Source organism: Stenella coeruleoalba (genome assembly GCF_951394435.1).
Source record: "Stenella coeruleoalba genome assembly, chromosome: 14".
NCBI classification, from domain to species: Eukaryota; Metazoa; Chordata; class Mammalia; order Artiodactyla; family Delphinidae; genus Stenella; species Stenella coeruleoalba.
The window spans coordinates 66,807,052-66,834,880 of NC_137160.1; the positions used below are offsets into that span (position 1 = coordinate 66,807,052).

The following is a 27,829-nucleotide window of genomic DNA, read 5'->3' on the forward strand; positions in this document are numbered from 1 at the left end:
GCGTCAGCCTCGCCCCCCTCGGCGACGACTCGCTCGGCCGTCGCCATCTTGCGAGCTTGTTGTACTGTTGGAGCGGGGAAGCCGCTTTGACGCCACACCGTTCACCTATACAGAGGCGGACTGGCAGCCCTGAGCATCGCAGTCATGCCGGCCGGACCCGTGCAGGCGGTGCCCCCGCCGCCGCCCGCGGCCACCGAGCCCAAACAGGTACCACGACCCCCGCACCTCGACCTGGGCCCTCCCCTCGGGCGCGGGCCCTCTTTACTCGTGCAGGAAGAAACGGCGATTTGCGAGGGCTTGGAGGGACTCCAGGTCCCAGGAGGCAGCGCGCTTCCCGCCTACCTTCTGGTAGCGAAGCAAGCCTGTTAGAACAGGAGTTCTCAAAGTGTGGTCCGCGGACCGGCTAGCATCACCTGGGAGTTTATTAGAAATTCTGAGTTTCCACCCTAGACCTTTTAAATCAGAATCTGCATTTTAACAGGCTCCCAAGGTGATTCATTAAAATTTGAGAAGCACTGATCCAGCGCATCCACCGGTCTTCTGTGTTAATTGGGCCCACCGGCCCCCAGTCTTTGCCCAGGAGTCCCTAATTTCCCAGCCTACACGGTGCATCTTGGAACGTTAATTCTCAGCATCTGTGTAGTGCTTACTCTAAGCCAGACACAGTGCCAGGCTCTGACGGAATGAATGAAGCGCAGTTCCTGCTTTATTTAGGGAGCTCACACACTAGTGGGGAGACAGATATAAGTGAATACTCAATAAATGTTTATTGCCTCGGTTACCATAAATGATACAGTTTCAGCCAGCCCTTCAAAAGATCTCAGTCAGCTAAGGAGGAAAGACGTGGGTCAGTAATTGCAGTGTGATATAAGTATCAAGTACAAAGGAGACAGGAATTCTAATCAACATTGCTTTGGTGGGATATAGGGGAGATTAAGGTAGGTGAAGCCCACCGGCGTGAAAGGTAAATTGCGTTTAGAAGAATGAATCAGTAGTTCACCAGATAGGTGATTGGGAAGGGAAATACCATTCTTTATTCATTTAGAAAAACTTTATTGAGCACATCCTGTATGCTGACCACTGCAAACACCTATGTATCCCTGGCATTTTCCCAGTATCTTGGGGAAAAATAACCAAGGTAATACCAGATAAGTGCCAAGATACCAAGGTGGGAATCAGATGGTGCCTCTTGTCAAGAGTAAAGAAGGTTAAAGCATAGGGTTGGGAAAGTGGTGGTTAAGAGGTGTATTTCTGGGGATTTGAAGTTTTCGTAGCAGGCTATTGGGAGAAAAGGAAGGGATGTAAGCCGGATAGTGACATATTTGTGTTTCAGAAATTCAGGTAAACAGTGATGGGGAGAATTGCTAGGAGGACAGGTTAGTCATGTTATTCAAAAGATGTTGAGAGCCTGGCCTAGATTGTGGCTGGGGCATGGGACAGAGGGGATGGGCAAGCTCAGATCACAAAAGGGCTGTGGTGCAGGCTCTCCCTCCAAAGTGATGCATTCGAATCCTGGTTCTGCCATTGGGCCAGTTAAGGTCTCCATTCCTCAGTTTGTCCATCTGTAAAATGACAAGACAATAATATAATAATAAGAGTACTTAATCTCTTAGAGCTCTGTAAGGGTTATAGATCTAATGTGCTTAAAGTGCTTAGGAAAGTATATGGAACCTACTCTATGTTTGATAAATGTTCTTATCATTGAATGTGTAGGCTGAGGAAGGGAGAAGAGACCCACGTTTCTGCCCGGGATGACTGGAGGCATGGTTGGCCGTTCATGAGGAAAGCGGTTAGAGATGAAAGTGCCCAGAACTGCTGGATCTAAAGCTTTGTGGCACATAGGAGTGATGTGGGACGTTGACGGGGGTAGAATGGTTCAGCCTATAGGTGCTAGGGGAAGTGGAGGACGTTTTGTAAGTGCCTGACTGAGGACAGTGTGTATAGTGTGAAGAGAACCAAGAACAGAATTTTGGGGACCCCCTAACACTATAGGGCAGGAGGTGAAACAGGAGCCAGGAGAGAAACTTGGATGGAATGGTGAGCAAGAAGGAAATACAGGTGAGAACGGGACCTGGGAGTTGAGAGTTTTGTGAAGGAGCGGTCACTGGTCACACGGCCAGATAACTGATGTAGCTGGCTGTAGGCCGTCATTTTTGACTTTGGCATGAGCACTTGAAATGAAGGGGGATCAAATGGGAGCTGAGCAAGTGGGAACGGCAAGGCTGAGAGAACTCAGGCTGTTTAGCTACCAGAGGAAGGCGGGGAGAAGGCAGTAGCAGAAAGGAGCATGAGGACAGAGGAGAAACTTTGTTTCTCCAAAATGAGAGACTTGAACCTTTGTTTACTAAGGGGAAGAAGCTGGTGAGGAAAGAATATTGGAATTTATGGGGCAGTTAATGTTGAGTATTCCAGTGGAGTTTCACGAAACATTTGAACATTAAGTGATGGTTTAGACTACGGAATGGATGCAGAGGGAAAGGGCATTCAAGGCAGAAGAAGTGGCCAGCAAGGAGTTTCCCATTTCTTTATTCAGCAGACAATTCTTACATATCCCGTATCAGGCACATCCAAGGGTGGGGATACAGGCATGGCCTTCTGGATTCGGGAATGTGGTTTCTCAGAACGTGGTTAGATTTCCCCCCTCCATCTGAATCACATGGACACTTGGTAAAAATGCAGATTCCCAGTGTCACAGAGATGCTCTAGCTGGAGGGGAGCCAGAGAGGCTGCTCTTTTCGTTGGTTCCCTGGGGAAGTCCCATGCAAGCACAGAGCAGTTGAGAGAGTGGCTCTTCTGGAGCAGAGGTTCCTGACTCAAGGAAAGTCTCGATGAATTGGGCGGGAGAGCCTGTATTCTCAATAATATCCTAGAGGAGTTTAATGGTGGGCATCTGGCACCAAGCCAGGAACTTTAAGACCTTCCTTTTCCTGTTTTCACAGCCCACAGAAGAGGAAGCATCTTCAAAGGAGGATTCTACCCCTTCCAAGCCAGTGGTGGGTATTATTTACCCTCCTCCAGAGGTCAGGAATATCGTTGACAAGACTGCCAGCTTCGTGGCCAGGTAACATAGCTACTCCTGCTCGTGTGGGTCACGGGTAGATTTTAGCATCAAGAGCTCCTGAATTTGCACAAGGGTAACACTTGGGTTTTTAGAGTGGTATTGTTGGCTTAGGCCTGTCAGCTTATCTAAACCCACAGCATGGTGTGAGGTAGGCAGTGGGCAGGACTGGCATCGCTAACATGGTATGGTGGTGGCAGAGTACAAGGCACACCCAGCTCCAGAGTCACCAAGAACCTGTGCTTCCAAACCGAGCCTGAGGAAATACCTGGAACGCTGCTTTGTCATGGATAATGTGTGTCTGTATCTGAGCTGCAGGCCTTAGGAAGACAAAAGGGAGTTGATGATTCTCATTGTGCAAGGACTGCATTTCCTTTGACCCATCTGCAAAACAGAATAAAATAACACCTAGAATTGTTGTGAGGCAGGGGTGAGGGGACTGAGTGCAGTTCGGGTACATCATGTAGCTGTTACCTCAGATGGCATGAAAATCCGCTTGATTTACTCTTGTTCCTCCCCATTACACTTCCTCAGATGGAATCTTCTTGATGGCCACTTGACTCCAAAGGTCAACCATCCCCTAGTTTAGGGCATTTCAAGTATTCCTTTGGCAGCCAGCAGGCCGCATCCAGCCTACAGATCTTTTTGTTCATTCTCAACAATATATAATTTTTTAACTTTTGAATTAGTTGTCACTGTTTAAAAATGAGATTGCACAGTAAATCTGGATTTCTGGCTTCTCTTGATGAATTGGACGGCTCCTTGCGTGGAAGCAGTAGCTGGCCTTGAGCAGACTGCTGCCCTCAGTCAGGGCATATGCTCTCCAGGGAGCCACACCTTGACCCTGAGGCAGCATCCCCATCACGATACATCATTTAACAGATGGGTCCTTCCTTTCTCAACCTCTTTTTAAAATGAAACATAGAAAGAGGTTACTCTGGTTGATGTCTTTCACTGTGTCAGACTACATGCGGGTGAACCTTTCACATTTCAACAGCTTTGACCAACCTGGATATTGGGTTAAAACAGCTCTGTGCTTGATTGAACATTATTAGGCCATGTCAGATTTAGGGCAGCAGGTGTTGTGTTTATAAGTTTAATATTTCATAGCAACGCTTATTCTTCCCCTTGTCCCCTGATTTTTTTTTTTTTTTAATTAATTTACTTTTGGCTGCATTGGGTCTTCGTTGCTGCGTGCAGGCTTTCTCTAGTTGCGGCGAGCAGGGGCTACTCTTTGTTGCGGTGCACGGGCTTCTCATTGTGGTGGCTTCTCTTGTGGCAGAGCACGGGCTCTAGGCATGTGGGCTTCAGCAGTTGTGGCACATGGGCTCAGTAGTTGTGGCTCGAGGACTCTAGAGCACAGGCTCAGTATTTGTGGTGTGTGGGCTTAGGTGCTCCGCAATATGTGGAATCTTCCCAGACTGGGGCTCAAACCTGTGTCCCCTGCATTGGCGGGCGGATTCTTAACCACTGCGCCACCAGGGAAGTCCACCTCCTGATATGTTTTCCTATTTAAAACAATAAATAGGAAAAGAGTGTAAGAGGAAGAATCACCACAGTCTCACGACCAGAATAGCTTCTACTAGCTGTTTTCACTTTTTCCTGTTTCCTTCTGGCCCTTGGCATCCTTTTTTAGATTCTTGTAATACTAGTAGAGATACTTTCATATCCTGCTATTTCCATTTGCACTGTGTTGTGAGCATTTTCCTGTGTTGCTCCATGGTCTCCTGGTGCTGCGTGGTCCTCTCTGGAAAGGATGCACCATGTTAAGGTGATGGGCCTTCCTTGACTTGGCTGACTCCTCTGTATTTTCCTTTGAAGTTGTTTCCAACATTTCAGTTTGGCAAATGAAGCTATGGGGAAGTCTCTGATCATTTTCTTTCCCTTTTAGATTGTTTTCCTAGAAGAAAATTCTGTGTGGCACATTACTGGCTAAAAGAGCATTTTTAAATATTTCTTATTTTGCCAAGTAGCTTTCCAATAATTTTGTGCCAGCCCCAAACATAAGAATATCTCCAACTTCCCTTAATAATAAATCTATATGTCCACATCTCTAGATCTATTTTTGACTAAGATGATTGCCTTATAGGCATTTCTGAAATCTGTGGACTTGCTTTTGTTTATGTTGCCGTGAAGGGACAGAGCAGCATCCCACTCTGGGTTAAAAGCAGACATGCAGGACCCTCTGCTTTACTTCTGTTGGGTTCACATGTATTGATTGATTGAGCATAGAGTAAAAAATCACCAACCCAGTGTGGTTTTCCAAAAGGAGTTTTTTCTCTCTAGGTTTGGTCTTCTCTTCCCTGTATTTTACTGTCAAGAAACTAAGGGAAATTATTCTTAAAAAGTCCCACCAGCTAGGTTGAGTCAGAATCATGTCTTTTTCTGCTGAAATCTATTCCTTGTGTTAGAGAATATAATTCTAAAATTAACATTAAGCTAATTTAAAGCAACAGAGTAGCTTGGAATGAACATGCCTGCGGTCTCGTATTATATTTCAGATTGTTCCCAGATGTGAGGTTATGGCTTAGGAGGCGGTGGTAGAGGAGACAACCAGAGCCCCCTTTTCTAGCAGCCCTTTGTATGGTGGCCTAGTTTAGCCATATTTAAATGCACATTTACCCTCGTCCTTGTGTGGCTTGCATTATTTAAGGGGGTGGAAGAATGCTTCTTCCTCAGGCATGGGGTTTCAGCTGGACTAATGCATTGTCACATCCAGACCTCATGGTGTTAGTCACGCTGCAGAGTGTGACCAGAACTTGTGGAGGAGCTAGCCAGGATGCTGATGACCACTGCCATGGTGGCTAAACTGGGGCACAGCGTCACCTGCACCCTGTCTCCTGCCCTGTCTTCAACTGACAGGGCCAGGGTATGAAAGTGGAGTGACCCAGGTGCCACCAGCCTCTGGAGCTGTCCCTTGGTGTATTTGGGGCACCTCTGAGTGCAGGGCTCTGGTCAAAGGAGTGATGGAAGTCCCCCAGATCATCTCTCATCTTTATAGGACAGCCCCTTCTAGCCTTCATAGGAGTAACAGTCCGTGGCATTTGCAGGCCACTGTATGATTCAAAAAGACTTTGGCATCTCATTAACTAATTTGATTTTCTCTGAATTTCAAAGTAGAGAGAGAAGGTGGTTTTTGCCATATTTTACACACGGGAGATTGAGTCAAAGAGAAGTTTGGTAACTTGGTGAGTCAGTAGTGAACCCAAAACTTGAATGTGTCCACATCTTGTGTCTTTAAGGTTAGTGCATTTCCACAGATGTTGTGGGTGTGTGACACCTTGAAATATTACTGTTGGGATTCTTTAAAAAAAATAAGCGTTTCCTACACATCATGAGAGAGACATTTTTCATTCTGAGTGTTTAAAGGCATACAAATTGGGGGACTTCCCTGGTGGCGCAGTGGTTAAGAATCTGCCTGCCAATGCAGGGGACACGGGTTTGTGCCCTGGTCTGGGAAGATTCCACATGCCGCGGAGCAACTAAGCCCGTGCGCCACAACTACTGAGCCTGCGCTCTAGAGCCCGCAACCCACAGCTACTGAAGCCCGTGCTCCTAGAGCCCGTGCTCCGCAACATGAGAAGCCACTGCAATGAGAAACCCGCGAGCCACGATGAAGAGTAGCCCCCACTCGCCACAACTAGAGAAAGCCCGTGTGTAGCAACGAAGACCCAATGCAACCAAAAATAAAAAAATAAATTAATTTTTTTAAAAATGCATACAAACTGGGGACATAGGGTGTATGTGGGAAACTATTCCAGATACAGAGAGAGATGGGGACCTCCCTGCCGTTCTCACCACTCCCCTGTCATCTGAATGCACCTTACGCAGCAGCACAGATGTGGTCCTTGGAGAACAGTGTTTCCTATATGAGCCTCACCCAGTAGTAAATGAGGTGATTTTAGCCAATATTTGGACAAGGCATTAAATCCCATTAAATTTTCATATTTTTTTTTTCTTGTTACCCAAAGGACAAAGTCTCAGTTTGGTGCTAGCATATCTTTTAATACCTCCCCAGCACTCAGTCATCCCATTTTTAACTAAGAGAACTGGCCTCAGTCTCAGCAAACTTCAGGTAAACTTTAACCATGTTACTTTGTTTTCATTGTATTGAATTTTATGACTGCCTTTTGTTAGTAAAGCCATAATGATTTTTTTTTTTTTTTTTGCGGTACGCGGGCCTCTCACTGCTGTGGCCTCTCCCATTGCAGAGCACAGGCTCCGGACGCGCAGGCTCAACAGCCATGGCTCACGGGCCCAGCCGCTCTGCGGCATGTGGGATCTTCCCGGACCGGGGCAAGAACCCCTGTCCCCTGCTTTGGCAGGCGGACTCTCAACCACTGCGCCACCAGGGAAGCCCAGCCATAATGATTTTTATCTGAAGTAGTAATACATGCCTTCCCACCCCGCCTCAGCTGTGCCATGGCTTGTGGGATTTTAGTTCCCCAACCAGGGATTGAACCCAGGCCCTCAGCAGTGAGAGCACGGAGTCCTAACCACTGGACCCCAGGGAATTCCCGTGCCTTCTTAGGTACTTTTTTTTTTTTTTTTTTTTTTGCGGTACGCGGGCCTCTCACTGCTGCGGCCTCTCCCATTGCGGAGCACAGGCTCCGGACGCGCAGGCTCAGTGGCCATGGCTCACGGTCCTAGCCGCTCCACAGCATGTGGGATCCTCCCGGACTGGGGCACGAACCCACGTCCCCTGCATTGGCGGGCGGACTCTCAACCACTGCGCCACCAGGGAAGCCCAGGTACATTTTTTTTTTTTTCCAGCTACATTTTTTAAAGTAAATAAATTTTATTAAAAGAAAAAAGAAATAGTCCAGATGGTTTTGGAAATGGCAAGACTGGCAGAGGAGCTGCAGGAATGATGGAGGTCTGGAGACCCTGTGGTAGAGGAGGCCTGCGCAGGCCGAAGGAGGCAGGGGGCACTGGCCGCTGATGCCAGGAGTCTCGAAGAGGACCTCTGCTGTGTTGAGGGATGGGCTAGTTTGAGTGATGGGTGGTGGCAAGAATGGGGCTTGCATGGGCAGTGTTCTGGTCTGAGCAGCTGCAAGGGTTGTGGTATTAGTGCTTCTCTTTTTTCCTTTTTCTAGAAACGGACCTGAATTTGAAGCTAGGATACGACAGAACGAGATCAACAACCCCAAGTTCAACTTCCTGAACCCCAATGACCCTTACCATGCCTACTACCGCCACAAGGTCAGCGAGTTCAAGGAGGGGAAAGCCCAGGAGCCCTCGGCTGCCATCCCCAAGGTCATGCAGCAGCAGCAGCAGCAAGCCACCCAGCAGCAGCTGCCCCAGAAGGTTGGAGCCAGCCCCTCCCTTCGCTTCCCCAGGGCTAAGGGAGGCTGGGACAGGGAGGGGAAGATAATGAACTCTGCTGTCCAGACCTCACTGCCACCCAGAGAGAAACTTGAGGTCTTTATCCCCATCTTACAGAGGCAGATGCTGAGACTCACACAGCAAAGTGTTGCTGACAGTTGGCATTTGCTGAATGCTGCCCTTCACGCTCTGTGCTCAGTGCTTTGGGAGCCTTGTCTCATTGGTGCCTCACAGCGGCTACATGAGGAGGCCAGTAAAGTGACCATTTTTCAGATGAGGAATCTGAGGCTTAGGGAAGCACAGTTTACCCAAGGCTGCAGAGTCAGGACCCTAAAGTCCATGCTCTCAGTTCCTACTCTTTTCCTTGACCGTGGCGTGAGGGCAGTGCTGCAGTGTGGCTTGTGGACCCCTTCTTGGGCATCCCTCTCTACTGTCTCACCTTCCCAGGGCCCCTCTTTCTGGCCTGCCCTAATACCCCCTTAGCACTAGGGACGATTAGGGCTGTCAGTGAGGACAGGAGGGGCCCACACATTTTGCCTCCTGTGTAGACTTGGACTAGTCCTTTCTCTTTGCTTCACTCCTGAGCCATGGTGGCAAAGGTTGCCCCTTGTTTTACAGTGGGAAGTAAAGTTGGAATAGGTTCTGAGACCTTGTGTTGCAATTTACTACTCCTAGGGCCTCAGGTGACCTCAGTTTCCTCATCTATAAAAAGAATTCACAGTACTTGTTCTGTCCACCTCGTGGTTCCTGTAGTGGCCAGATGAGGTAACAAACGTGGAAGTCTTCTGGCCAGTGGGGTCTTCTGCACACATGTAGAGCTTACCACATCCTCTCTCTCCCTTGGGCGGGGTTTCATAAGCTGTGTTCCTGTTAGATCTTCTGCCACCCAGTTTTGGTGCTCAGTTTCAGGGCAGCAGCAGCGATACAGAGGGACTCGGTTCTCATTCAGAAAGCCATTTAGCGAGTCGAGGCTACAGTTGGCCAAGAAATCGGTGCCCTTGTGAGTTAGGATTCTCTCACACCACGTGCCAATGGCGTGTTCGTGATCAGCAGAAGTATAGAGGTCTGTGCCGTCTGCTGGGGGTGCGTCCCCGCCACCTCTCTGGAGTCCCACCACCCCTGTGCCTCTTGCCTCACATTCCCTTTGCATCTTAGGTTCAAGCCCAAGTGATCCAAGAGACCATCGTGCCCAAAGAGCCCCCTCCCGAGTTCGAGTTCATTGCAGACCCCCCCTCTATCTCAGCCTTCGACCTGGACGTGGTGAAGCTGACGGCTCAGTTTGTGGCCAGGAATGGGCGCCAGTTTCTGACCCAGCTGATGCAGAAAGAGCAGCGCAACTACCAATTTGACTTCCTTCGCCCGCAACACAGCCTTTTCAACTACTTCACGAAGCTGGTGGAACAGTATACCAAGGTGCCTGGGCAGGGCGGGCTCCGGGGTGCTGGGCCCAGGGAAGGAAGGCATCTTACCATCAGCACTCTATCCACTCACTGTCTGCAAGGACCCCGCTCCTGTGTGGGGCCCCCAGGCAGATGTTAAATATCCCAGTTCAGTATAAAATCTTGATTTCTATTCAGTTTTCCTAGTAAATGCAACGTAGACTGCTGTTTCTAAAGAGAAAGGAAACGTGTGATTGATAACTCATTAGGTGAGTGCCTGCTGCGTGATAAGGCCAAGTGATGCTAGTTGCTTTTATGTACATTTAAATTAAATTTCAGTTGCCTCAGTAGGGCTTGAGAAGAAGCAAGCTCTTAATAGTTGCCTCCTATTATTACCTAATTTTATCCTCACAAGAATCCATAAGGTAAGTGTTTTCCTTCCTATTTCAGAAAGCTCAGAGAGGTGAAGTACTTACTTGTGGTCTCTCAGCTAGTAAGTAGCTGCAGAGATTTAACCAACATTTGACTCTGAAACCTCTGTTGTTTTCCACCCTAAAAAGTACCTTGAATTAGAAGTATCATTTAAATAGGCATTGGGAATCAATTTAAAATAAATAAGTGTAGCCAGTATTGAGTATTTATATTATGTAGTATCTTCTCATTTAATCCCTAATAACCTATAAGGTAGCCACTGTTATTATATTTATTTTACAGAAGAGGAAACTGAGGTACAGAGAAGTTAACTTGACCAGGGTTGCACAGCTAGGGGGTTGCAGAGCAGAGACTTGAGTGCTGACATTTTTATTCCAGACCCTAAGATCTTAATTATCATGCTGCGTTGTTGCAATCAAGAATACAGACAAGTCAATACTGGTATTTAAAATAATCAGATCGCTAATTTATTAAAAAGTACACTGGTATAGATATGCCTGTGGAACATTTTTCTTGCTACACACATAATGGAGGTTGTCTTTCCTTTTTAGTGGCATGGTTTGCACATCTGTTTTTGATATCTAGAAACAATATGTTAAAGATCTGACTTGAAAGGTTATGTAATGACTTTCTCTAACTTCATTCACGTTAAGTATATAACTAGAAAGAATGACAAAAATGTTTGTGTTTAGGAAGTCCAGAAGCTAGGAGAGTAGCTGAAATAACAATCATTCAAGTCATAAGACCCAAGGGTTATTGTAACTACACAGTGTCAATTTTAAGTGAGCCCTGGGTTAATTTCTCTCAGTGGACTGCTTCCAGAGTTAAAGGTCCGCAGATTCCTTTTATTCTGTTAACTTTCTTATTCCTTCTCCCTCAGAATTTGGGTATTGACATTCATTACTCTAATCTGAGGGCACCGGTGTGTCTCTAGGCCTGGGAACTCTAGGAGCAGATCAATTCCTGAGGAAGAAGGACAGAGAGGATGGAGAGGGGCTGAGCTGCTTTTCCAGTGAGAGTGGATACGCTTGGGGCAGTTGGAAAGACTGACTGTTTTAAACAAAGCCAGCATTTGTTCTCAGCAAATATGCTTTGAGTGTCAGACACTGTTCTAGGTGCTGGATAGGTAGCAGTGAGCCGAAGACAGGGAAACCCCTGTCTTTGTGGAGACTGGTCTAGTGAAGGGGCAATAAGCAAGTGCAACGTAAGTGTATGTCGGATGGTGATAAATACTATGGAGAAAATGGTAAACAGAAAGCAGGGGATAGAAGTCTAGGGAGGTGGAGCCTGTGGGCTGTAGTCTTCAATAAAGTCATCAGGGGGCCTGTTGGCATGTGCAGAAGGGTAAAGGGCAGATCCGCCCCCTGAGAGCAGTCATCACATGCTGACTGTATGCTCAGCCATCTGGTGGTGGTTTTGCATACTTTCCTGCTACCCTTGGCAACCTTTTAAGTTGATGATGCGAACTTTAAGTGGCAGTGTCACCATTTTGTAGAAGAAAACCAAGTTACAGAGGTTGAGTAACTTGCCCAAAGTTGCACAGGCAAGTGGAGCTGAGATTGGATCCCAGCATCCCATGCTTTCCTTTCTCCTGTGCCTTTCCACAGGCCCAGGAAGGCCACTTCTTTGTCCCGTGTTGTGCTGCACTGATAGTTGCTTTAAATCTTATGTGTTTCAGATCTTGATTCCACCCAAAGGCTTATTTACCAAACTCAAGAAAGAGGCAGAGAACCCCCGGGAAGTTTTGGACCAGGTAAACTAAATTTCTTATAACCAGTTACTGACGGCACTAACGTTACATTGTGTAGGTTCTGTTGTATGTTTGGAAGTAGTCTCCGAACCAGTACCTTGTTATGGTCCAGGCACAGTCGTGGTGGGAGGAAAGGCCTTGAGTCTACAAAGACCAAGAAACCTGGATTCTCTGCTCTCCAACTTTCTGCTCTACTGTCTACTTCAGTCTCTTCTTTTCTTCTGTTGCTAGAAGCCAGCTTTTGAACGAGTTCTCTGGTGACAACTGCCTTTTGAAGTCCCAGGTTTTCAGAGTCGAAGAGAGAGGGCATATTGGTGCTGGCTGTTCTGGGTGACTTCTGTTTTGCAGGCTTTCAGACTGCTGCTGCTTTTGTGGGCACTTGGTTGTCATGCAAACTTCTGGGAGGGAGTTTGCTAGCCACTCGCCAACTCAAGCAGAAAACTTTGAGGTTATAACAAACAGCTACCCAGACAGAAGGTCTCTGTGGGCCCCAGACAGAAGGTCTCTGTGGTATTTCATATTTTCATCCTGTCCAAACTCTGGGCCTGGCTGAAACCAGATACAAATACCATAGTCTGCCCCAGGAATTTCCCCTTTATGGGCAGATCAGCTTCCTGTACTGAAGGAGACGTTGGCTTTGGTGAAGGCCTTGGAGATGATAGCCTCCTCAGGAGCAGACCCTGATTCAGTTCAGCACCACGCTGTTTCCCATCCCTTCAGGTATGTTACCGAGTGGAGTGGGCCAAGTTTCAGGAGCGTGAGAGGAAGAAGGAAGAGGAGGAGAAGGAAAAGGAACGGGTGGCCTATGCTCAGATTGACTGGCATGATTTTGTGGTGGTGGAAACAGTGGACTTCCAACCCAATGAGCAAGGTAGGTCTATGAGGAAGGTAGGTCTGTGACTCCAGTTAGGGGAGCCAGGAGCTAGGAGCCATCCTGGGAGATCTCTTCCAGCTGTCCCCAGGGAGCAGCAGAATCCCTCAGAGGGTTCTATGGGTATCTGTTTCTTTTCTGCTTCTGGAAGACTTCACTTCTACCCCATTGCCCCAGTTAAACCCAATTGAACAAATATTATCGTGCCTGACAATAATGGCCCAACGGGTGGGCCTCTGGAGATAGGAGAGAAATCAGACAGTTCCAGCCCTCAGAGAGCTAACAGTGTAGAGAGAGCAGATAGATGGGCCTTTGATAAGGAGCGTCTGTGTGAACCCTGCCTTTGACTCTGGCTCACCCTTTGCCAGGGAACTTCCCTCCCCCCACCACCCCAGAGGAGCTGGGGGCCCGAATCCTCATTCAGGAGCGCTACGAGAAGTTTGGGGAGAGTGAGGAGGTTGAGATGGAGGTCGAGTCTGATGAGGAGGACGAGAAACAGGAGAAGGCGGAGGAGCCTCCGTCCCAGCTGGACCAGGACACCCAAGTGCAAGACATGGATGAGGTATGCTCCTGGAGCCCAGGGAGATGGGGGTGCTCTCCTCCAGAGAAGTCCAGCTCCCTTGTGAATCTTGAAAGGGAGTGTGGGTTCCTGAAGAAGGAGTCCTGGCTGAGTAGCTGCCCAAGCCCAGGCAGCACAGAGCCTCTTTCCAGCTCAGGCAACAAAGATTCATTCATAGGCAAGGATCTGAAAGCTGTGCTGGCCGTGTTCTGTGACCTTCCTCCTTTGCCCAGGGGCCTTGCTCACTGCCGACCCCAGGCTGGCTCTCAGTTAGGGAAACCTCTACCATGTACTTTGACGCTTTTGCGCTGAGGCCCAAATGATCAGCAGTTTCCAGAGCTTTTCTTTTTTTCTGGGTTGGGGTGCACACCATGTGGCTCGTGGGATCCTAGTTCCCCGACCAGGGATTGAACCCATGCCCCCTGCAGTGGAAGCACGGAGTCCTAACCACTGGACCGCCAGGGAAGTCCTCCAGAGTTTTGCTTAAGTGGCTTTTGGCCTTGTCTACCCCCATCGAGGCAGGCCCTCCAAACAGGCATAGAGTCTGCAGAGCCAAACTGCTTTCCTCCTCTCGGAAAGAATTTGTGTGCAGCCTGAGAATAAAGATGCATGTGTCTGGGAATTGACTTTTTCTCTCCCTCCCAGCATTGCTTCTTGAGCAGCTACCATTGAACGCTGACTTGTTCCCCGCACCCCTCTCCAGCACGTTAAGTGCCCTTGGCCTCCTGTGACTGCCTGGTGCCAGCTGCTGGAAATGCCTGGGCAGAGTGTTAGCACCACAGCCCCCAGCACTCCCATTCATGCTGTGAGGAAGCAGCTTGGCCAGCTGCCGGCTGGCCTCGGCTGCCCTGGGAGGCTTAGCACATGGATGCTGACTGGCAGGGGCCTAGGCTCTTTGCCACCCTGAGAGCCACCAGGGCTCAGCTGCAGGGAGGTGTCTTCTCAGCCCCTCTCTGAGTCCTGCCACTACTTTGCTTTTCAGGGTTCAGATGATGAAGAAGAAGGGCAGAAAGTGCCCCCACCTCCAGAGACACCCATGCCACCGCCTCTGCCCCCAACTCCAGACCAGGTCATTGTCCGGAAGGACTATGACCCAAAAGGTTGGTTCTGCTCTTCTGCCCTCATGTTCCTCAGACCTGTCCATTTTTAGGAGGGCTCGAGGTGGCTTGTCATAAAGGCATTGATAGCTTCTCTGTCATAGGCCTCACAATGGGGAATGGGACTTCGTCATCTCTGGTGCTCTGGTGCAATGCATAGTGCCAGGTGCAGCGTGGCACTGAATGGATATTGCACGAATGAAATAACACCCTTTTAACCTGGGCTGCCACCCAGTATTCTCACTCAAGGATCTCTTTTGCTTTTTAGCTTCCAAGCCCCTGCCTCCAGCCCCTGCTCCAGATGAATATCTCGTGTCCCCCATAACTGGGGAGAAGATCCCTGCCAGCAAAATGCAGGAACACATGCGCATTGGGCTTCTTGACCCCCGTTGGCTGGAGCAGCGAGATCGCTCCCTTCGTGACAAGCAGAGTGATGATGAGGTGTACGCACCAGGTGAGGTTGGGGGGCATCCCCCACTCTGTCCACACCCCTTCTTTGACTCAGCCCCATCTCACTTTGGCCCATGGGGAATCTCTGATCAACTTTATGCTTTAATCAAACATAGAAGGTAACAACTGAGGTCATTAAAAGCTTTTGAGGATAGATGTAGCTTATGACACTACAAAATAACTTCCTGTTTTCTAGAAGAACTCTTCATAGGGATTCTTCCAAAGGCAGGCACCTGATGTGGATAGCATGTGTCCATTGACATCCTAGTGCAAGATCTCACTACAGCTGGGAGAGGTGCTCACTCTCAGGGCTGTCTTAGAATGAAGGCTCTGATGGCTGGAGTACACTGAGCACCTTGAAATGAGACACGGTGCCTTGACTGTGTGTGAGAAGCAGCATGATACGGAGGGAGGAAACTGTCCCGGAGGCAGGAGACCAGGCTTTTATTCCTGACTCTGCTACTTGCCATGCCACTCATGTGACCCTGTCTTCTCAGTTGCCTTTTGTAAGTCAAGGGGTTGGACAAGCCCTGGTTTACAGGCTTAGTGCTCATTGGGCAGCCTTCCCTAGGCTCAGAGGACAGGCGTGCTGCATTGGGACCCACAGATAGCCTTGTCCCATGAGAACAGCCTCCACCCTTCACCAGCAGAGCTGCTGTGTTGTCAGAAGGGCATCTGGTTTAGTTTCCCTTTCTGTCCCCTGCCTCCGTTCTGTGACTATATCCAGGTCTGGATATTGAGAGCAGCTTGAAACAGCTGGCTGAGCGGCGTACCGACATCTTTGGTGTAGAGGAAACGGCCATTGGTAAGAAGATTGGCGAGGAGGAGATCCAGAAGCCAGAGGAAAAGGTGCAGCTCGGATGACTCTTAGTGCCTTCCCTGCCGTCAGACTCACACTTGGGCTCAGTTCCAGGAGCCCTGACAAGCTGTGGCTTTGCTTTCCCATGCAGGTGACCTGGGATGGCCATTCCGGCAGCATGGCCCGGACCCAGCAGGCTGCCCAGGCCAATATCACCCTCCAGGAGCAGATCGAGGCCATCCACAAGGCTAAGGGCTTGGTGCCAGAAGATGATACCAAAGAGAAGATTGGCCCCAGCAAGCCCAATGAAATCCCCCAGCAGCCACCACCTCCGTCTTCAGCCACCAACATCCCCAGCTCAGCCCCACCCATTACCTCGGTGCCCCGGCCACCTGCGGTTAGCCAGCAGCCACCCTGTGACTGGTCTTTCAGAGCTGGGTTCTTGGGGTTAGACATTGCAGGCTGAGAAGGGCAGCTGTCTCACAGTGGGCCCAAGCGCTGAGTGGGTCAAGTCGAGAGAAAAAGAACCCTTTAGTTAGGAGTGGGAACCTCCAGCCTGATCTTCTATCTGTGTGGGAGGCTTGGAACAGGGAGGGAGGCGAGTGGCAAATGTGAGAAGTAGGCTTGGGTCAGGGATGGGCTGGAGGGCTTAATGGGTCTTGGAGGACTGCTGGCCTGACTCCAGGGGGCTAAATGGAGGTCAGTGTCTTCAGTGGCTCTCTCAGTGTTTGCCAAGAGCAGCTGGTTGAGTCCCAAGTGGAAAGAGGGTTGCCCTGGGCCTCTCTCAGCATAGTTCCTGTCAGGGCCCAGTGTGAGGCTGCACTCACAGCCCCAGGGGGCTGAGTCAAAGCTATCCAGCCCCATCCTCAAAGCTGCAGGTGGTGAGTTGCCAGCTGTGTGTGCCCTTAGAGTGCAGCCTTGACATCCTGTGACCTGTGGGTCTTCACCCCCACAGATGCCACCTCCCGTCCGTACCACAGTTGTGTCTGCAGTACCCGTCATGCCCCGGCCCCCGATGGCATCAGTGGTCCGACTGCCTCCCGGTTCGGTGATCGCCCCCATGCCACCGATCATCCATGCGCCCAGGATCAACGTGGTGCCCATGCCTCCCTCGGCCCCTCCCATCATGGCACCCCGCCCACCACCCATGATTGTGCCGACAGGTCAGTGGGTCAGGACTACAGGCCAAGCCCTGAGCAGAGCAGTGGCTGATGGTATTGCCAGCTGTTCCAGCTGGTGGTCTAGCCCAAAGGAGAGCCTTGAGTTCACCATGTGAGAGATCCCTGAGCTGGGAGCCAGGAACTTACGGCTCCTGGGGGAGATAGGCTGATATGGCAGAGCTGGGGTCTGTGCACCCAGAGGGGTCAGCCTGGACAGGCACAGAGGCCTGATGATGCTTGCTGTTGGCTGCCACCTGTTCCATCCATCGGTCCTGCCCTTCCTTCAGTTTCCTGCTACCCAATCTGGGCAGTCTCCCAGGTCCCCCTGCCAGGTAACTTACTGGCTGCCAGATTCAGTAAGGAGTGGTCCTTCACACCTCTGACTGGGAGAAATGGGAAACCTTTGCAATCCCCTTTGCACTCTCACCAGCCCTGAGTCCTGGGCCCTTCCTCCCACTCACGTGGCTGCTTATTCCTGTTCTTGCAGCTTTCGTGCCAGCACCACCTGTGGCACCCGTCCCAGCTCCAGCCCCTATGCCGCCTGTCCACCCACCACCTCCCATGGAAGATGAGCCTGCCTCCAAGAAACTGAAGACTGAGGACAGCCTCATGCCAGAAGAGGAGTTTCTACGCAGAAACAAGGTATGCATCTCAGAGTGCTGCCCACAGCCTGGAGTGTCTAGCTGGGGCGAGGGGGTTGTCCAGTCCTGCTCCAGTCACACGCTCCCTGGCCCACCCTATTCTTCCATGGTTTTGGCTTCTGGGACCTGGGCCAGCCATTGGAGGCCCGTGAAACTTCTGAGCACACACTAGATGGGGGGGTCAGCAGCCAGAACAGACAGCTGTCAGTAGTCCCCCTGGCGTGAGCTGTCGCAGAGGCCAGCAGGGAGACCCAGCTGCACAGGCAGTAGGACTCAGGTGTGAAAGGGGTTCTGGACACTGGAGGGAATCCTGGGTGCGATTCTTAATTTCTTTGTGGCCTTTGCCTCCAGGTCCAGCCCTTAGAAGGTGGTGTGTTGTGGGGATCCTGTGGGGGTACTAGAAATAAGAGCTGGGAATCTTGGCACTGCTGGTGCCTGGGGAAGCTCCAGTGAGGAGGCAGAAACGTTCTGCCCCGCCCAGTGCATTTGACCAAAGCTTTTTTCTTTTTTCCTTTTTGATGGTAGTTTCCATTTCTTGAGTACCTACTCAAGTGTTGGGGCAGAGCCACACATTTTACAGGTACTTGGTCTGTTGAATGCTCACAGCATCACCATCCAGCAGTTGTGATCAACTGCTTTACAGACATGGCGTTGAGGCTCAGAGAGACCTAGTTAGCAGGGAAGCTGAGTTGGGAACCCAGGTCTTCTGACCTCGCAATTCATATTCTTTTCTCCTGTGGTACTTCTTGAGGCTTGCAGAGCACTTTCATGTCTCTTCTTCAGCTCCAGCCTTACCAGTAGGCAGGGATTTTTCTAAACAAGGGAAACCAATTCTTGAAAAGGGGGAGTGATTTGTTCTGTGTCACAAGTGGTGTCAGTAGTGAAACAGGCCAGAGTCCAGGAGCCCTGATGGACAGGTGACATTGTCTCGACTGGCCCAGGAATAGGAGAGCGTAGTTGCTGATTGACTCAGGCCTCCCCAGGCATAATGGCCACCTCCTGTTTTGCAGGGTCCAGTGTCCATCAAAGTCCAGGTGCCCAACATGCAGGATAAGACGGAATGGAAGCTGAACGGACAGGTGCTGGTCTTCACCCTCCCACTCACAGACCAGGTATGAGTTGCTCTCCCTAAGTGGTATCAGGTACAGGGGAACCAAAGAGTCAGGGGGAAGCTTCCTGCAGCTGACCTTAGCAAGAGGTGACTGACCTCTCCTCGGTCCCGTAGGTCTCTGTCATCAAGGTGAAGATTCACGAAGCCACGGGCATGCCGGCAGGGAAACAGAAGCTGCAGTATGAGGTGAGTTGGGTGTCTGTAGTCCTTGCCCCCTCTGTTGTCCGAGAAGCTAATAAATCCCTTGTGGAATCAGAGGAGTGGGGAGACACCTGGGTGTGGTCATTTGAGTCCATCCTGGAAGTGATGATGCTGGTGGGGGGTGCTGGGACAGGTTAGTCTGACAAGGTGAGGCTCTGGCGGGGTCACAGCACAGTCTTGTATGGGGTTTGAATGCCTCAGTGACATCTGGGGACCAGACTTTAGAGTGCTCTGGTAGGTTTCTGTCCCAGTGGTAGAGCCATCCCAGTCAGTGTGGTCTCAGGTAGCCTGGCTTTGTGCTTGGACACAAAGGTGATAGTCCAGCTCACCTTGGTGCCTGCCAGGTCACAGACGACTGCTGTGTTCTCCCTTTTTGGACTTAGACAAATCCCCATTCTGGGCCTCAGTTTCCTCCTCTGTAAAGTGAGGCTGTTGAACTAGTTGATCTCTAAAGGTCTTATGATTTGAGAGTCAAAATTCCATGGGGTTGGTCAGGGCCAGATTTTTGGGGTCTTGACAGCATGGCTTGGTCGGAAGGAAGGAAAAGCAAAGCATTCTGGGAGGAAGCAGAGACCTTCATTCCTGCCCTGTGCCACTCCCTTTCCCACCCCACCTTCCTTCAAGCCCTTGTATTTGCTAAGTTCAGAGTGTTGGGACTTGTGAGGCTGCTCTCTGAGTTCAAGGCCAGATTGCCCTGGGCTGAGGCACTACATCTGTTTTCTAGGGCATTTTCATCAAGGATTCCAACTCGCTGGCTTACTATAACATGGCTAACGGTGCCATCATCCACCTGGCGCTCAAGGAGAGAGGCGGGAGGAAGAAGTAGAAGAGAGAAACCTGCTCTCAGGTCCCAACTACTGCCGTTTTGCCTCTCCTGTCCCCTACCCCTGTCCCAGACCCAGGAGACCCTGCCTTGCACATTTGTTTCCCTCTTACTAAGTTTGGAAATCCAGATTGTCCTGCAGAGTTTCCCTCCCCACATTGATCAGAGAGGGCTTTCTCAGGCATTCTCCTCCCCAGTGGCCCCTGGAATCCCTTTGTGTTTGGGTCTTGATTTGAGGGGTCATTTCTTCAGGTAGCCCATTAGGGAAAGTGAAACCAGGGATGTCCTATAGGATGTTATCATAGTGCCAAGTGACACTTGGCTGGTAGAATATGGTTATCATTAATCATTTTGTATCTTGCCATGGGCTAATAAACCTCTCCGACCCTTCTCGTGAAGTTAATGTCATGAGACTTGTCTCCTGGCCACCTGTGCCCTGCCCAGACCTAGGAGCATGGCACAGTGCCTTGTGGCTCCTCTTCTGCTCTGAGGAATGCTGGGCTTTTAACTACATTCTTGCTGCCATCAAGTCTTCTATGACTCTTTCTTCGATATATTTTTATTGCCTTTTTGAAACACATGGATCCCCCAAAGGCATAGCCCTGTACCTATAACAGACTAATACATATAACATGCCTTCCACATGCCAGGACCACAAAAGAACACAGACAGATGGGATGTAGTTCCTAGGTCAGTGGGCAGCATGCAGATGAGACTAGAGGGTGGCAGTTTCCTGCAGGCCAGGGATCACTCATCATCATCTGATAAGTGACCTTGGGCAGGTTGCTTATCCTGAGTGAGCACAAGTATATGATGAGGTTTTTTGTTTGTTTGTTTCTTTCTTTTTTTTTGCTCTACACGGGCCTCTCACTGTTGTGGCCTCTCCCGCTGTGGAGCACAGGCTCCAGACGCGCAGGCTCAGCGGCCATGGCTCACGGGCCCAGCCGCTCCGCGGCATGTGGGATCTTCCCAGACTGGGGCATGAACCCGTGTCCCCTGTGTTGGCAGGCAGACTCTCAACCACTGCGCCACCAGAGAAGCCCTATGATGAGGGTTTTTTAAAAAAATGTGTTTATTTTAAAAATACTTCATTGTGCCAAGGCCATGAACTATTTTAAGAACTTTATAAAATTTAGCCAACTACTCCTTATTGTTTTAAGCACTTTATCAATTTTAACTCATGTAAATTTTAAAAATTTTTTTTGGTTGCACTATGTGGCTTACAGGAGCTCAGTTCCCTGACCAGGGATTAAACCCAGGCCATGGCAGTGATAGCCTGAAATCCTAACCACTAGGCCACCAGGGAACTCCCTAACTCATGTAATCCTGACGTGGGTGTTCCTGTTTTACACTTGAGTAAACTGAGGCACAGAGATTCTGAATCACATGCCCACTGTCACACAGTAAGAAGATAAAAGGAGAATGTGTGCGAAACACTTGTCAGTCCTTGCCCCCTAGTAAGGGCCAGACACAGGCTGTTATTTTTGGAGTTGTGCTGTCACAGGGAGTAGGTGCTGCTGTGGGTGGGTGTTCACAGGGAGGAAGGTGAGAGCCTGTTGATAACCATTTCCTGGTTTTAAACCTAAAGTTGATTTCATTCTGAAGATCTCATGTGTTTATCCCCTGAGACTTCCTAGTGCCTTTTCTTTGCAGTCCTTCCATTTCATCCTGTGCAGTCATCTCCCAGGCTCAGAGGGGTGAAGCCATTCCCAAGGTAACAGTATTCTAGTCACCATCCCCTCCACCCCCTCACCAAGCTCAAAGCTTCCAACTCTAGACCTAGGGCTCAAGTGGCCCTTCTGCAGTGCCAGTTATGTGGCTCCTTTACAAACTGCTCACATTTTAAACTTGGTCAGTGGGATGTTATTCCTCACTCTGACATTTGCTTCCCGCCTGGTAGCTAGAAGTTTCCCCTAGGGGCCAGGGCTGAAATTTGGCTTCCTGAAGCTCCAAGGCTTGGGTGCCTGAAGTGAGCCCACTGCTGGTTGCTTTTCCCCAGCTAACACCAGAAATCCCATGAACACCCCCTGGGTCTTGTTCCAAGAGGGAAAGGGGTCAGTAGAGCTGGGGGAGTCCCGTACTCCAAGCTCTTCTTTCTTCCTAGGATTGGCTCTGGGGCCAATCTCTCCTTCACAGGTTGGCAGATCTCACTGGCCTTCCATGACTGAGGCTGCGACTGGAGGCCAGGAATGCTGCTGGGTGGAATGTGAGTGAATGGGTCCTTTGAGCTGCTCTCTGGGGCCCAATCTCAGCTTCCTGGAGTTCCTGAATGAACATCTGTCCTGGCTCACTCAGTTGCAGAAGACCCATTGACCAAACCAGCTTTGCAATCGTCAGTGGCTGCAGGCCCAGCGTGCAGCCCAGTGCTCTGCACTTCTTGTTTAGAACCCGCAGCGTGTAGGCATCGCCTTGCTTGCACAGTTTTTCTGATTCTCATTGCATTCCTCTGAGGATTATCTGGCCCATTTTTTTAGATAAGGTGGATACCCAAGTCCAGTGAGGGCTCTGGAAGGCCAGAGCAGCTCTTCTATTCCTGGTGACCACACTGTCCTCACCACTTTGCCAGACCAGACTGTGAAATGGGGAGAAATGCTCCTGTTGTGAGATTGCTTGGAAAACCGGGCATGTCTTGGTGCTTTCAGGCTCACTGTAATTTTAAAGACTTGCATGAAGAGGGCTCTAGGAGGAGTAGACATTAAGAAATTTCACTTTCAGTTCCACCAGCTGCTTGAAATGAGCACTTATTACCATGTAGCCCAGAGGAGGCTACTAATGATTAGACCCATTTCACGTTTTAAAATTACATATTGTATTAAGAGAATGTGTACAAAAGTTATATTAGGATACTTGAAATATGTGATATACTGTAATTATAGCAATCTTTACAGATAATATTTCATTTATCCTTATAATGCAAAAATCAAAAAGGTAAAAAAGTACAATATAGCTCATGTTTAAAAATGTATGAGGGGCTTCCCTAGTGGCGCAGTGGTTAAGAATCTGCCTGCCAGTGCAGGGGACATGGGTTTGAGCCCTGGTCTGCAAAGATCCCACGTGCCGCGGAACAGCTAAGCCCGTGCACCACAACTAGTGAGCCTGCGTTCTAGAGCGCATGAGCCACAACTACTGAGCCCACGTGCCACAACTACTGAAGCCCGTACGCCTAGAGCCTGTACTCCGCAATGAGAAGCTCACTCACCACAACGAAGAGTAGCCCCCCGCTCACTGCAACTAGAGAAAGCCCGTGTTCAGCAATGAAGACCTGATGCAGCCAAAAATAAATAAATTTATTTAAAAATAATAAAAAGTACATGAGTTAGTATTTAAGATTCTTAAAAGTTACTTTTTAGAAATAAAAGTGAAATGTAAGTTCTTAAAGTTCAGATTTTTAACTGATTTGGGGATTTGATCTTAACTATATGTAATTGTTTTATTTTAAAAATACGTGTAAGTAATTCTAGGTACCCTGAGTCATACAATCTCGAAGTAGGACAAGTTACACTCCTGTTCTTTATCATATTACAAGAAGGTACTACTGTTGCCTTAAGCTAAGTTCAGTTAAGCAAGTCTGTGTTCCCTAGCCCTGAGCTGTGGGGATGATTAGATTAGGGATAGGCATGTGTCCTCGTATGGAGTGAAGGAATGCAGCCTCCCCACCATGGAGCAGAAGCTACCAGAAGAGTCATCCATTGTATGTATGTATGGAGGAAGCATGTGAACCTGGAGCTGCTGCCATGAGGGGCTGTAGCTTGAGGATAAAGCAACCACAGGAAAAGAAAAAGGGAAAACAAGGCTAATATCCTTGGTGACAGTCTCTGGATCAAACTGCTCCTGAAGCTTATGCACCTGTGAATGTTTTTAAGCTCTGGGACCCACTAAGTGCAGTTTTGGGTTAAACCCATTTGAGTTGTGTTCTCTGCCACTTACCAAAAGATTCTTAACTGTTATCTTCAGTGTAGGGATAAAGAAGCTTTATAGTTTGCCTACTTTTCATAGGTTCCTGGGCACCAGGTACGTACCTTCTGAACCTCAGCTCTGCCCTCATTATGGCTAAAGGCTGATATCTGGACATCTGTCTGCTCCTGGCACTGCACACTGACAGATTTCCTAAGCACATTCCAGGATCCAGGAGAGGGGACTGTGCAGGGACTCGTGTTAGGGCCTGAGGCAAAACTTCTAGGAATGACCCCAGTAGGATGAGACTCGAGTTTGTTTTTTTTTTTTTTTGTGGTTCGCGGGCCTCTCACTGTTGTGGCCTCTCCCATTGCAGAGCACAGGCTCTGGATGCGCAGGCTCAGCGGCCATGGCTCACGGGCCCAGCTGCTCCGCGGCATGTGGGATCTCCCCAGACCGGGGCACGAACCCGTGTCCCCTACATCGGCAGGCAGACTCTCAACCACTGCGCCACTAGGGAAGCCCCGAGCCTCGAGTTTTTCAACACGTTGCTGTAGCCCTGGCCAAGCATCTCATCCTCAAAAGAACATTTACAACAGCCAGTCTACCAGGACGTTTCACAGCATTGCCAAAGGCCTCTTATTTTATACTCCAGTGAACCATGTGATTCTGTAGGGCATTCCTTTGGACCATTCATTCATTCATTCATTTCTGCTTTCTTTCTCCAGTCTAACTACACCATCTTCTGAGCCTGCTTCCCTTTCAAGGGCTTTGCACTTGCTGCCCTGCTTCTCATACATCCTTCTCCCAGATCCCTGCACAGAGGCTTCCTCATTTCCTTCTGCCCCCACCTCTGCCCACCCCTTCCCCCAGGGGTTACTAGGGTAACATCAAATAAGTTAAAGAGCTCTGGATTTTGAAGTGTAAAGAGCTAACATTTATTACGTATCTACTGTGTGCTGGAAGCTTGACTCTTCAAGTAATTACTGACATTCCTGTTTTTCAGAAGAGGAAAGGGTCTGAGAAGCTAAACAGTTTTGCATAAGAACATCCAGTTATTGAGGGGCAGAGCCATGAAGCGAAGTCTCCCAAGCAATGTGCCGTTAGTTAAATTTGGAAAATTCCCCTGCTGCAGCCACAGGCTGTGGTGGGAGACACTCAAGACAATAACGAATTTGCTAGTGCTTGGCAAACTACAAATGCCACGACTTCTGGCTACCATTTACTGGGAATCTCCATGTGCCAGATGTTTACCATGTACCATCACACTAAAAGTCTCAGAACAACAACTCCAAGGAGATATTTTTTCATCATTTCCATTTTGCAAATAAGGAAATGGGCTCAGAAGTGATTTGCTCAAGGTCACACAGTGACAGCAGAGATTTGAATCCTGGGTGGTGGGAGTTTTTTTGGCCACACCCCCCGTGTGGCTTGCAGAATCCTAAAGTGCTGAGTTGTAACCACTGGACCACCAGGGAATTCCCCTGGGTGGTCTTATGTAAGAAAATCAGAAGCTGGAGCATCAAGGCCTTAACTTGAGGTCAATATCTAGCCAGTCTCCCTGGATGCTTCTGGCCTGCTCCTCCAACCCCACCCCAGATACCCCTGGAGTGAACATCACTGTACATGTGCCTCACAGAGCTGAACGTGTTTGGGATAGGAGCCTAGAACCAGAATTATAGTCAAAGGGTTGTGGGTACTTTGTCAGGCTTGGTGCTTCACATCTGATCCATGTGCGTCTGACTCTTTCTCCCTTCCCTGGGATAGGCCCACACCCTGTTGCGAGGCCTACTCTGTCCTTCCTGGGAGCTGGGACTAAGAGCCCACCACTCTGGAACTACTAGAGAGGTGGAACACGTCCTCCCAGACTGAGAGTTTAAGACCAAAATAGCATGTGTCTGCTGTTGCCCTGTTTATGGAAAACAGAAGCCTATGGAATGTCAAGACTGCACAGTGAAGTCTTTAAGAATGTCTGGGCCACATGGCATTAAGGAAACGGCTGGTGAGATCACTCAGGGCTTAAGACCTCCCCTCTTAGGGCTGCTTTGGGCCCCTTAGCAACCTGTCCCAGGCTCTGCAGCTCAGGCCTGGCTCTTCTAGTCCCTTCCCCTCTCTGGGCCTGTCTCCTGATAGGTCTACAGGGGAGTGTCAGATGACAACATGGTTGTGACTTAAGAGCCAAAAAGTGCTGGACCTAAGTGAGGAGCTATCATCATGACTCCATGAGTTGATAATCCATGGAGTCAGAAGTAGGCTGCTGGGAGCTAAGTCTAGATACAATTGGCCTATGCTTCCCAGTAGAAAATGTTGGTAAGAGCTAGGTTCAAATCCTGGCTCTGCCACAAACTAGTTCTGGGACTTCAGGCAGCTGACATCACTTCCCTGCACCTCAGTTTAATTGTAAAGTGGGACTAAAAGTAGTATCTACCTCCTTGCTAAAAGATTATAAGAGTTGGTGTGACCAATTTGGAAAACAGCTTGCCAGTTCCTGAAAAGGTTAAAGACCCAGCAATTCCCACTCCTAGCTATTTACCTAAGAGAAATGAAAATAAATGTCCACACGAAAGCTTCTACCCAAATGTTTATAGCAGCACTATTTACAATCACCACAAGGTGGAAACAGCCCAAATGTCCATCTACAGATTAATAGATGAACTGTGATATGTCCATACAATGGAATGGTTTTTGGCCCCAAAAAGGAATGGAGGTACTGATACATGCTACAACATGGATGAACTTTGAAAACATGCGAGGTGAAAGAAGCCAGACACAAAGGCCAAATACTGTATGACTCCATTAATATGAAATGTCCAGAAAAAGCAAAACTATGGAGACAGAAATTTTAGTGGTTGCCAGGGACTGGGGGAGGAAGGATGGCGAGTGACTGGTAAAGATAGGAATTTCTTTTTGGGGTGATGAAGATGTTCTAAAACTAGATAATGGGGATGGTTGCACAACTATAAATATGCTTAAAACAATTATACACTTTAAACGGGCGATTTTTATGTTATGTTAATTATATCTCAATAAAGCTGTTGGAAAAATAAAAATTAGAAGAGAAAGTAGGTAGAACTCGGGGCAGCGAGTAGCTCAATAGTCGTTGGTCATTATCTTACTAATTAGGCCTCTCTAAAGCCCCAGAAACAGTGAGCAGGGGGAAGGAAGGGGCTGCTGAACTTATAGCTCAGCCTAGGTCTTTAAGCCGCCGAGTGTCCCTGGGCGTGTCCCCGGACCCATCCCGCGTCTCCTCAGAGCTCCTCATAAATGAATGGGAGGACAATCCCCACCCACGTCCCTAGGGTCTCGCGAGGGGTGTGGGGGTTCAGGAGGCAGAGGCGGAATTCCCAGAGGGAGCCCTCGGTCTCGGCCTGGGCGGTGCGGCAGGTGTCGGACCAGGCCCGGGCTAACCCGGAAAGGCCCGAGAAGCTTTTTCAGGTGTTCTAGTGATTGGCAGCCCAGGGGGGAGGGCTTCGGGTGACGGCTGCCCCGCCCCCTCACGTCGGGCCTGTTGGCGCCAGCCTGGGGGAGGTGGGCGGGTCCCGGGGTCTGCGGCGCCCATTGGGCATGGGGGGGAGGAGGTGCCAGGGAAGGCCTAGGGCCCCGCCCCCGGCTTTGTGGCGACCAATGGGCGCGGCTCATGGGCAGGGCGTCGGTGGCGTCGGCGGAGGTCGGGCGGCTGAGGTGGCTGAGGTGGCCGCTGAGGCTGAGGCGGCGGGCGCGGCCGGGATGGCGAAGAGCCACGGAGAGAACGGGCCGCGCGCGCCTGCAGCCGGGGGGAGCCTGTCGGGGACCCGGGAGAGCTTGGCCCCGGGCCCCGACGCCGCAGCCGCCGACGAACTCAGCTCTTTGGGCTCCGATTCAGAGGCCAACGGCTTTGCCGAGCGCCGCATCGACAAGTTCGGCTTCATCGTGGGCTCGCAGGGCGCCGAGGGCGCGTGAGTATCTCCGGGGCTCGGAGCCGGGGGGCCGGCGGCCGGGGGCGGGACCCGCGGGGGGTCCTCGACGCGGACAGAACCGCTCTCAGAAAGGACAGACACGTCTCCCTTCCAACCAGGAACAACCGACCCCTTGTCTCCCTTGCCCCACCCCCACCTCCCCCCCAGCCGGACTGACCCACCCCTAGGAAGGGCCGACAGGGCTCTCCTCACCAGTGCGGGCTGGTCGACAGATACCTGTCCCAACCCCAGCACTGCCACCCTCGCCTTAGGGCTGGCTGAGTCAGCCAGCCCCTGACAGGCTCACAAGTGGCCGCCCCTCCCCCAGCAGGCTGCTATTCTCC

The 27,829-nt window shown here is 49.9% G+C and overlaps 2 protein-coding genes across 4 annotated transcripts in view; both read left to right on the forward strand.

Annotated features, from left to right (window-relative positions):
• The first annotated feature begins 36 nt into the window (after positions 1-36).
• On the forward strand, positions 37-23,645 carry SF3A1 (splicing factor 3a subunit 1). Of its 3 annotated transcripts, none has more exons than XR_013831259.1 (17): positions 37-207; positions 2,940-3,061; positions 8,155-8,365; positions 9,539-9,796; positions 11,873-11,947; positions 12,665-12,815; positions 13,184-13,377; positions 14,357-14,474; positions 14,740-14,925; positions 15,649-15,770; positions 15,872-16,117; positions 16,676-16,883; positions 17,368-17,522; positions 18,532-18,633; positions 18,747-18,818; positions 19,558-21,370; positions 21,761-23,645. XR_013831259.1 is itself a non-coding variant. In XM_079942298.1 (16 exons), the coding sequence occupies exons 1-16, from the start codon at positions 145-147 to the stop codon at positions 19,657-19,659; spliced, it is 2,385 nt and encodes a 794-aa protein (XP_079798424.1). In that variant the 5' UTR covers positions 37-144; the 3' UTR covers positions 19,660-23,645. The 3 variants fall into 3 exon arrangements, 1 of the variants encoding a protein (XP_079798424.1); XR_013831260.1 differs by having other exon boundaries at positions 21,793-23,645; XM_079942298.1 differs by having other exon boundaries at positions 19,558-23,645.
• Positions 23,646-27,198: 3,553 nt separating this feature from the next.
• TBC1D10A (TBC1 domain family member 10A) overlaps positions 27,199-27,829 on the forward strand; it is a 31,629-nt gene continuing 30,998 nt past the window's right edge. Inside the window, exon 1 of the mRNA XM_079941802.1 lies at positions 27,199-27,485. Coding sequence (XP_079797928.1) covers positions 27,277-27,485 — 209 coding nt within the window. The 5' untranslated portion in view covers positions 27,199-27,276. The remainder of the gene's footprint in view (positions 27,486-27,829) is intronic.

Bases quoted from the DNA above. Each gene is read 5' to 3' on its own strand.
- SF3A1 (XM_079942298.1), top strand. From the start codon at position 145: ATGCCGGCCGGACCCGTGCAGGCGGTGCCCCCGCCGCCGCCCGCGGCC. The intron at 16,118-16,675 runs GTTAGCCAGCAG...TCACCCCCACAG, and splicing joins CGGTGCCCCGGCCACCTGCG to ATGCCACCTCCCGTCCGTAC. The intron at 18,634-18,746 runs GTATGAGTTGCT...TCGGTCCCGTAG, and splicing joins CCCTCCCACTCACAGACCAG to GTCTCTGTCATCAAGGTGAA.